At 51.1% G+C, this 9,357-nt stretch overlaps 1 protein-coding gene across 1 annotated transcript; it reads right to left on the bottom strand.

Annotated features, from left to right (window-relative positions):
* Positions 1-1,195: 1,195 nt before the first annotated feature.
* On the bottom strand, positions 1,196-9,072 carry TBX22 (T-box transcription factor 22). Its single transcript, XM_054641669.2, has 8 exons — positions 8,781-9,072; positions 8,565-8,688; positions 8,152-8,253; positions 7,758-7,932; positions 7,383-7,547; positions 6,916-6,980; positions 6,750-6,835; positions 1,196-3,971 (listed from the first exon to the last, which is right to left on the bottom strand). Exons 1-8 carry the CDS (start codon positions 8,914-8,916, stop codon positions 3,376-3,378), a joined length of 1,449 nt encoding a protein of 482 aa, XP_054497644.1. The 5' UTR covers positions 8,917-9,072; the 3' UTR covers positions 1,196-3,375.
* Positions 9,073-9,357: the final 285 nt, after the last annotated feature.

Raw genomic sequence — 9,357 nt, 5'->3', positions numbered from 1 at the left:
TTTTGGAGGAACCGATCCCGGCCTTTTCCCTTTCTGCAGTTTTATTGGAACAACATGTCCCCGGCCCCAGCCACACATGGACATGGTTTCCATTCTGGATGCATTTCAAATGGTCTGGGTGCTTATTTGTTCTGCTCTATCTTGCTATCCAATCCTCGTTTGCTTTGCATAATTGTGATACAAATTATCATCTAATTACAGCCCCAACCTCAGCAGATCAAATGTAAACCGAGGCACTTCCATCGCAAAAAGCGACATCCGATGCTCCCTCTATGCCTTTGGCTTCTCCAATAGATGGATTAAATCTGCGTGAAGCCAGAGAGTAAAGTGCACTTTGATCAAAAATATTATTCCCGGATATTTTGTCTCCTTGGATTTTAAATCCACCCCCGTGTCTGAGCACCGAGCCCATCCCATGTCCCGGCGCTGGGCACGGACACGGCACCTCTGGAATGGTGGATTTTACACGATGAGTGCTACAAACAGGCTCAGATATTCCCAAATAACTTCAAACTCCTCTTGCGAAAGGTCAAATGACTAATAGCTGAGATTGTTCAGCAAGTTTCATCTTCTAAAAAAACCCCTTTGTTTTTCTCCCTGTTCCCATTTAAAAATAGCACTGTAATCCTGAGGTGCTGCTTGTATTTGCCCAGTAAGTCCAAAGAATTGTGAACTTTGAAATGGCTACAAGTTTTCCTATAATATTTGTGGCAAGAAATACAAAGCAGTACGTGATGGAATTGTATTGACAGGCACATGGGCTTGCTTGAAATATCAACCTCAGTTTGCCCAGTTTCACATTTAATAAATCATATTGATTAATCTGATTTATTCTCTTGAGTTCTGCCACTCAGCTCCTGCTAGCGGCTGTTTTACAAAGGACCCTGAGAGTGTAGAGTGCAGGTTAGCTACTTTTGGGGTCACATTTATTTTAATATCTAGGCAAAGCCATCTATTTTATAGTGTGAGTGAACCAGCTGAGTCATTGTTATGGATATGGAAAATATTCCTATGCCAGAAGGCCCAAGGAGCTCGGTCAGCTCTGAGGTGGCGTTGGTGGGACATGACAGAGAGCTATGACTGCTTGAAAACACCACCCAAATCCTTTTTATTTCTTGGACTTTATTTCTTTCCTTGTGGAAGGATAAAAGATGAAGATGAAGGCAAAGAAAATGGAAATAACCCTCAGATAAAGTGGATCGAGCAGCTCTTCTCACGCCGTGCCAACCTCTCACCCAGACAAATTGATATTTCTGGATCTGCCTGGTGAGCACCCTCCCAAAGTGTGGCACCCCTGGGACACGCTCAGACCTTGCAGGGACCAGGCTCTGGGTGTGTTTTCCATGTGGCTGTGATGAGGGAGGGTGGTGAAACCTGGGATCCTACGGGACCCACGGAGGCGCTTTGAGATCCAGCTCAATTCCACTGGAATCTGCCGAGCATCATTCCTGGTGGAGCAAATCACTGCACCAAAAATATCTCTCCCAGTCATTATCAGTCACATTTTTAACCAGACACTGATTTACTGGATTACAGCTCATGGCCAGCAACTCTGGAATATCTTATGCAACCGCAAATATTTGGAAAATTGGAAGTTCCCTGTTGCACAAATCCGTGACTGATCAGGAAGAGCCTTCCAGCTGCCCAGGAGTACAACCACATGTGGGGGCTGAGTTGGGGTCACTCAGCTGGACAGAGCCTGGCCAGGGCCAGCAGTGGACTTGCCACGGGAATTCAGTCACCACCAAATTGGAAATAAGGACTCCCAAGAAAAAAAAAAAAAAAGCTTTTTCTTTTTTAATAAAAATAGTGAGATAAACTGCTAAGAAACAGCCCAAGAAAGCGGGTTTGTTAATTTTTACAGTTGTACAGACCATTTATCACAATTTCCCATTTCATACTGGCATCACTGGGGGCTCTGTGAACACCCACATCAGGAAAATTAGGGAAACCAATGTTGTCTGAATTTCATCAAAGTCTCATGAAAATAAAAGTGTAATTTTTGTTAATTTAGCAGCTTCTGATGTTGCTTGTTCTGGTTGGAACTTGTTATCTGTTAAGGATGAAAATAAAATCAAAACCCTGGTATCAGTTTTGATTCTTAAGCCTGTGCCTGATCCCTCTATTATGTGTTGTGCTTGAAAATATAAGATTAATCCCAAAATGGGGCTAGTCCCAACCAAGCCTTATTTTCCAATATCTGCCATCAATCAAGTGATAAATTTGACTTTAGGTAGAGACTGAACATCAATCAAATAAAGAATAAAACCTGTGTCCTGATTTATTGTGAGTTACATGGCACCCTTGGGAGCTGGACATTATTTACACGAATAACAGAAATATCCACAGGTTACAAGAAAACAAACAGGGATTTTGGAAGGAATTGAAAATCTCGTGTTCCAGAGCCTGTAGAGTTGTAATTCTCCATAAAGGATCTCTGTTCTCTGTGGGACTGAGCCAGGAACATCCCTGCCCCTTCCTTCGGGCAAGGCTGGATGAGATCCCACGTGGATCTTCTGTGTCCCTTGGGGCTGAGAGCTCTGGGTCAAAGGATTGTCCTGCAAGGCTCCTGGGGGTGTTTCACACCACACAACTCTCTGAGATGCATCCTCCATGTCCCCAGCACGGATCCATCTCACCACGGGAGAGATGTGTGACCCCATCCTGTCCTTCCCACCAGGCCATCAATGCTGGTGCCACTGGAGGGTGTGCAATGAAAGGAGGGCTCTGGGCCACCCCTGCAGCTTCTCACCCCATCCATCTTTCATCCTGCCTTTCTTTACCCTGGCAGCAGATACTTGGATTTAAGGTATTTGATTTATGTCCCCACCCTGATAACGGAGGCATCTGGGTCTTGGAGAATGAGGGACTTTTATGTCGTTAATTAGGACCCATTAGAGCCAAGAGAACTTAAGAACAAGCTTGAGTGCTTGGCCAGATGTGGCTCCTTTGCCAAGTCCAGGTCCTGGAGAGTCCCTTTGAAATTAGGGATAAAACTTGAGTGAGTGAGCAGCAGCTCCCCAGGGCTCTGAGCTAACTAAAGGCAAGCAAGAGAGAGAGAAAACAGAGCTGTAGAAATACAGACATCAATGTCCCCACTCGAGAGTGCAAATAGTAAAAAGGTGACTGACAGTTTGCTCTTAACCTACAACTGTGACATAAATGTGGCCAAAAAGTATCACCTCAGGGTCATCTCAGACCCTCCCAGATCCTCCACCCTCCCAAACACAACCCTTCTGTCCACAAAATAAAAGGATTAAATGCCTGCCCACCCTGCTCCTGTACCATGCAGCATTTCAGAGTCAATAACTAACGAGCCCCTGGCTATGAAAGAAGGACTTGCTTTACACAGCTCAGAAATATTCTCTGATCCCACTAAAGGCAGTGGTTAATTGTGGGGTGCCAGTTGGAGTGATTGCATCTGCCGTCCCTCAAAGCAGCCGGAATGCTGTCACTCACTTTGAAATGCCCTGCTGCATTCATCAGTCTGGATGGCACAGAGAAGTTATAACCATACAAGCCATATGGAGGATGTAAAGAACAATTAAGTGCTTCCCGAGCAATGGGACTTGATGGGAAAATGTTTCCAGATGCATGTAATCCATACAGCATTTGACCAGCAGGACCAGGGGCTTGTAGGCACTGAGCGTTTAAGTCTTCGGCTTTGGCGTTTTTCAGGGAAGACAGTTTAGGCACATCCACCATGAAGTGGGGTAAAAGGTGTGGGTTGGTGGCTCCCAGTTTTTCGTGGCTCGGAAGGAGGAGTGCCTGTTGTCTCAAGAAGCTCGTAGGGCAGATCTTGTAGTAGAGGGGCACGTTGAGGGGGTGCAGGAAGCTCTCGGGGCACGACATGCCCAGGTTGCTTGCAGGCAAGTGAAGCGTGGGAGGGGAGCACGATGGAGAGAGCAGGGGGTTCAGAGGAGAGGGGGTCCCACCGCTGGAGGCCACTGGAGAAGAGCTGGAGCTCCCACCTGGAAAGGAAAACAGAAATCATCCAGGCTGGGCTAACTGGTGTCCACAGCCAAGCAATCCTCGGAGAACTCCTGCTCCCGGCTGCCGGTGTCCATCCAAACACGAACCTGCTCCAAAGACCAGCTCCCGGGAAGTGGGAAGATCTATGCATAAATGGTTATTGCTAGCTGGTATTTGTCTAAAAACAACATTTGCATGTGTCTAATCCCATTCCTTGGACTGGGATCATGGTAAATGCAGCTCCATACACACCTGGATCCATACCTGGCTGCACGACCGATAACCCTCCCCTGCTATACCCACACCATTGCCATTTCAGGTTCCCTATTTTTTCATGCATATTCCAGACAGTTTTTTCCCCCTTGGATATAAGAACAAAAAAGCATATTCAGCCTGATGGAGAATTTTTTTGTACCTTCCTGCTCACAGGAATTGACTCATTTCACTTGGCTTCCCAAGCAATTTGAAACATTCCCCTGAATGCTATCGGTGTCTCCAGAAATTCAAACTCACAAGTCATGTGAACGTCCTCCTTTCTCAAAGGGATGAATGAACACTTTCAGAATTCAGGAGAAAAGCAACCCCAAGGAGTAAAAATGAAGCAGGGATGGGATGGCTGCTCCGAGGTGGGAATGGTGCAGGGAGCAGCCGGCCCTGGTGCTACACAGATGCTGGTTTCATCTCCCGCCTGTGGAGAGCCAAATGTCTGCTGCACACTCATTACCAAATTCTTCCACAGGGTTTCCCCCTCCCCCCACTTTATTTCAATTTCTTACCAAAATCACAGGAAAGGATGTAAGGGAATGTGGATCCATTTGTGCTACTATTTACATTCAATTCCTACAAATACAGTGCCTGGCTGGGATCTGATCCGACTTGACACGCAACCAGCGACCCAAAATCAACTGTAAAACTGAACCATAGCTGCTGGTATAGCAAATTGTTAAAAAAACCTTAAAAACACAAAGATTTTGAATGTGATGCAAATTAATTTCCAAACTCCCAACAAGCAGAGCCTCTCACAGGCCAGCCCTTGGTCACAATAATCCAGGAAGGTTTTGTGGCGTGAAGGTCTCACCCTTCCCAGCTGATGTCAGCGGCTGCTTCAGTCCTGACATCAGCAGGGCAGGGTCCAGTCCTCTCTCCCTGGACATATCCTGATGTCCTCCAGGGCTCAGGGACTTTGGGTCAAGTAAAATACGGGATTGAGCTGATATTTGTGTGTGAGGCAGCGAGGGAATCCCTACGTGGCCGGATACAGCAGAGCAGAGCAGGGTCAGTATCTGCTGCACTGAGCAATAATCTCACATCCCGAGCAATAATCTCACCCAAACTCCACAGCAAGTTTGGGAATGGGGATTGCAGCAGAAACAATGGAGCAGATCAATGAGCAGGTGTTTTCTGCCCTTCCTATTAGGCTTAAAAATAAAAATTCTATGGCAGTTTTTTTTCTTCAGCATGTTAGTCATAATTCCTTTTAATTTACCTCCTGGTTTTAGAGTTTTGGGATTTCAGTTTTATGGCTTTTCTTCAGAAATATATTTTATTAGCAGTAGAACTTCAGATTTTGTTATATTTATATCAGTCCAGGAATTCCGTCCTGAAGAAAAATACCAAATAGATTAAACAAGAAAAAAAATTCAAAAATCCCAGGTAGCTGTAATATTATATTATATTATGTTATATTATATTATATTATATTATATTATATTATATTATATTATATTAGTACAATAATATTTTAATGTCCTTAACATTGCAATTGCTGTTGTTTCATTCCTCATGCAGCTCATCCACCACCTCCTCTCCCCTGGCAAACAGGCTCAAAAGGAGCTTTTTGCATAGGATATTTTCTAAAAATAAAATTAGTAAAAAACCTATTCATAATACTAATAAAACTGCTACTACTACCACCACCAATAATGATAATAATTTTAGTTCTCTTTACAACTGATAAACCTCTTAATTTCTCCCGAATCTGATTTCTTTGTGCAACCATTTTTACGCCTGCAGAAAATGAATTTTTGCTGTGATTTTTGCAGCATTTCCCGGCAGACCCAGGGGTGACTTGGTGTGTCCCAAAACTTTGAAGAGTTCCTTTCGTAAACGAGAATTTAACTAGCGACTTTAAACCCAACTTGGAGGGTTTAAAGGGTTTAAATGAGCTGTTAGTTTTTTCCCTTCGGCGCTATGAGCAATCTGTTTTCAAATATTACTTTCTGAAGCCGTTTTTCTGAGAAAATGCTATAAAGGACCGGTTGCTCTTGTCAGGATGAAGGAGAGCATTTTCCCGGAAAATTTGTCCTCCTCTTCTCTGCATTTCTGTGCGACTGCTGCATCCTAAATACCAGATAATTTTATTTTCTGTTTCCTAACGCATTTGTCGGCGCAGAAGCTGCCGCTGCAGAAAGCACGGGCGGTCACCACTACCACGTTTGTAGTTGATATTCCCAACCCGGTTGGAAGCAATTAGTGTAACAGGATCAAAGCCGGAACAACCCGACTCCAAATTAGCCTCCTGCACACTCAGATATTTTTTTCCTGCCCATCTAACTCTGATTTCAGCCGGGGGCTGGAGCAGCCCCGCGCCCTCATCCTGTTCTTCCCGGCTTCTCGCATCCACTTTCACAGGAATTTTATCCAAACCAACGCGGAATTAACTCCCCCAAAAGCAGGGATTCGTTTTCTGGGCGCGCCTCGTTATCTTTGATGGTTCGAGCCGCCCGAGGAGGCTCCGGGCGTGCGGCCGGGAGGGGCAGCGAGCGGGGTTCACTTACCCTGGCTGTCTGCGCCGAAAGCCTTGAAGTCCAGGGCGAGGGGGGGTCTCCACGGGTAGGTCTCCAGGAGCCCGTCCAGGACCCCCCTGCGGGGCGAGAGCGCCTTGAACGCAGCCGCGGGGCCGGCGGGGGCGGGGGGCGGCGGCGGGGCGGCCCCGGCCCTTACCTGTTCCTGCCGGGGTCCCGAAAACCTTTGGCGAAGGGATTCCTGTCGATCTTCAGCTTCGTGATCTGCAGGGTGAAATCAAGGGGCCACTGGGGAGCGGGACGGGCTGGGAGCTGCGGCCGCGGCCATCGGGGCTCTCCATCCCCCCGGCTCCCGGTGCCATCGGGGCTCTCCATCCCCCCGGCTCCCGGTGCTATCGGGGCTCTCCAATTCCCCCGGCTCCCGGTGCCATCGGGGCTCTCCATCCCCCCGGCTCCCGGTGCCATCGGGGCTCTCCATCCCCCCGGCTCCCGGTGCCATCGGGGCTCTCCATCCCCCCGGCTCCCGGTGCCATCGGGGCTCTCCATCCCCCCGGCTCCCGGTGCCATCGGGGCTCTCCTTTCCCCCGCTCCCGGTGCCATCGGGGCTCTCCAATCCCCCCGGCTCCCGGTGCCATCGGGGCTCTCCATCCCCCCGGCTCCCGGTACCTGCTGGTTCTGGTAGGCTGTGACGGTGGTGAACTCGGTCTCCTGGAAGGAGAAGGTCTGCACCCCCTCGGCCGGCAGCGACTGGATCTGCGCTAGATCGAAGCGAGAATCCTGGGCGATAACGTGGACGCGGGGCTTGTACTTGTGCATGGACTGCAGGATGATCTGTGCGGGGGGAGAGGCGGCTGAGCCCCCCGGAGGGAGAAGAGCAGGCAGAAAACCCGAGGCGAGGCTCAGGGAGGACCCAGCGCTGAGCCCCAAGGCAGGAGGGACCGGCCCCCGCCCTCCCGGCGCTGCCCCCCGGATGATGCTCCGCACCCCGGGGCGCTGCTCTGCCCCTGCCCGGCCCCCCCGGCGGGGCTGCCCCACACCTACGTGCCCCTTGTCGTCCATCTCGTTGTTGGTGAGCTTCACGCGGTCGAAGCTGATGATTTGCCTCATCCAGGTCTCCCCCGAGCAGGGCGAGTCGGGGTGGATGTAGAGGCGCGGGGTGATGCAGGAGTGGTCCGTGTTCCCCGCCACCATCCACTGCGAGCTGTGATAGACGTACCTGGCCCGGGCCGGGCCGCGTCAGCCGCCGGGAGCCCGTCCCCACCTGCCCCCCACACCTATAGATTCTATAGGTGCGTGCGGGCCCCCCAGCATCCCTGTGTGCCCCCCGTGTCCCGCTCGGGTCGCAGATCGCGGCCATCAGAGCAGGACGGGTCCCGCGGGGGTGTGGGGGTCCCGCCCGTTCCCCCCGTACCTGTACCCGTACCTGTACCCGTACCTGTATCGCTTGGAGTCCACGGGCACGACGTCGATGGCGATGTAATATTGCTGCAGTGGCTCCAGCCCCTTCACCTTCACCCGGACCGACGGGAACATCCTCCTGCGGGCACAGGGCACAGGGACAGCGGCTGAGCGAGAGCCAAGAGGGGCTGCGGAACTGGGAATGGGCGTCGGGAGGAAGGAAAATCGAACTCAACGAAAATAGAGGGAAAAGGGGCGAACTAAGTGAAATATCTGAACAGAACAGAGAAACCTGAGACAACGAAACAAAACAAAAATAAAAAGCCCAAGAAATAACACTGTCACCCCCCAGGAAAAAAAAAAAAAAAAAGAAAAAAAAAGAAAGGAAAAAAAATAAAAACCGAAACGGGAAAGCAAAGCCCGAGCGCGGCGGCGGGGGCCGGCCGGTACCTGCCGGCCTTGGTGATGATCATCTCGGTGCCGATGTCGTGGAACCTCCTCCAGAGCTCGGAGCCCTGCAGCTCCACCTGCACCCCGCCCGCCCGGCTCTCGGCACCGGCCTTGGGCCGCTTCTCTGCGGGGAACACAAAGGGCAGGGGGCGGCTCGGGAGGCTGCCGGGGCCGGGGGCCGCCCTCGCTCCCCTCCGGGCTCCCTCCGGTACCCACCCGCCTCCGGGGCTCTGCGAGCCGGCCGGCAGCCGGGGCCGGGCTCCTCATCGCGACCCTCCGGCACCTTCCTCTTGGCCGAGCGTCCCACCAGGGCTTCCACCGAGAAGGCGTGAGCCCGGGAGCTGAGCGCCATCCCCCCCGGGCTGCCAGGGGTCCCCCCGGGCGGCAGCGGGGCTCAGGCGGGCGGCGGCGGCTCCATCCCGGCCGGCACCCGGCGCCCCTCGCCCGGCACGGCTCCCGTCGGGGGGCAGCGGCCACGGCGAGATCCTCTTGCATCCAACTGAGTCAATAGACGGCTGCAGCCTCCTCTGTTTGTTTTGGAAACTGGTGGGAGCATAAGAAACATTGAGTGACATTTCATGGGAGTAACGGGGGGGGGTTGGAGGGGGAGGGAGGGGAGAGCCACAGGGGTGGGGGGGGGGGAGAGGGGGAAGAGGAGCCGGCCCCGTCTAGGATCAATAAAAGAGTTACTGTTCTCCATTAAATTGTAAAACTCAAAGAAATTTGACATAATTGCACACTAGGGGCCACTTTTCCAACAAAAGTGCAAATAACGTTTAACCAGAACCAGCGC

This window comes from Agelaius phoeniceus, chromosome 14 (assembly GCF_051311805.1).
Source record: "Agelaius phoeniceus isolate bAgePho1 chromosome 14, bAgePho1.hap1, whole genome shotgun sequence".
NCBI lineage: Eukaryota > Metazoa > Chordata > Aves > Passeriformes > Icteridae > Agelaius > Agelaius phoeniceus.
The sequence above is the reverse complement of the archived record's forward strand: the minus strand, read 5'-3'. Positions and strand labels throughout refer to the sequence as shown.

What these genes read in the sequence shown, in the direction of transcription:
- TBX22 (XM_054641669.2), bottom strand. Translation starts at nt 8,916, where the DNA reads ATGGCGCTCAGCTCCCGGGCTCACGCCTTCTCGGTGGAAGCCCTGGTG. An exon ending in GTGGACTCCAAGCGATACAG is followed by an intron (nt 7,933 to 8,151) that starts GTACGGGTACAG and finishes GGCCCGGGCCAG; the next exon opens with GTACGTCTATCACAGCTCGC. An exon ending in AGATGGACGACAAGGGGCAC is followed by an intron (nt 7,548 to 7,757) that starts GTAGGTGTGGGG and finishes CCCCCCGCACAG; the next exon opens with ATCATCCTGCAGTCCATGCA.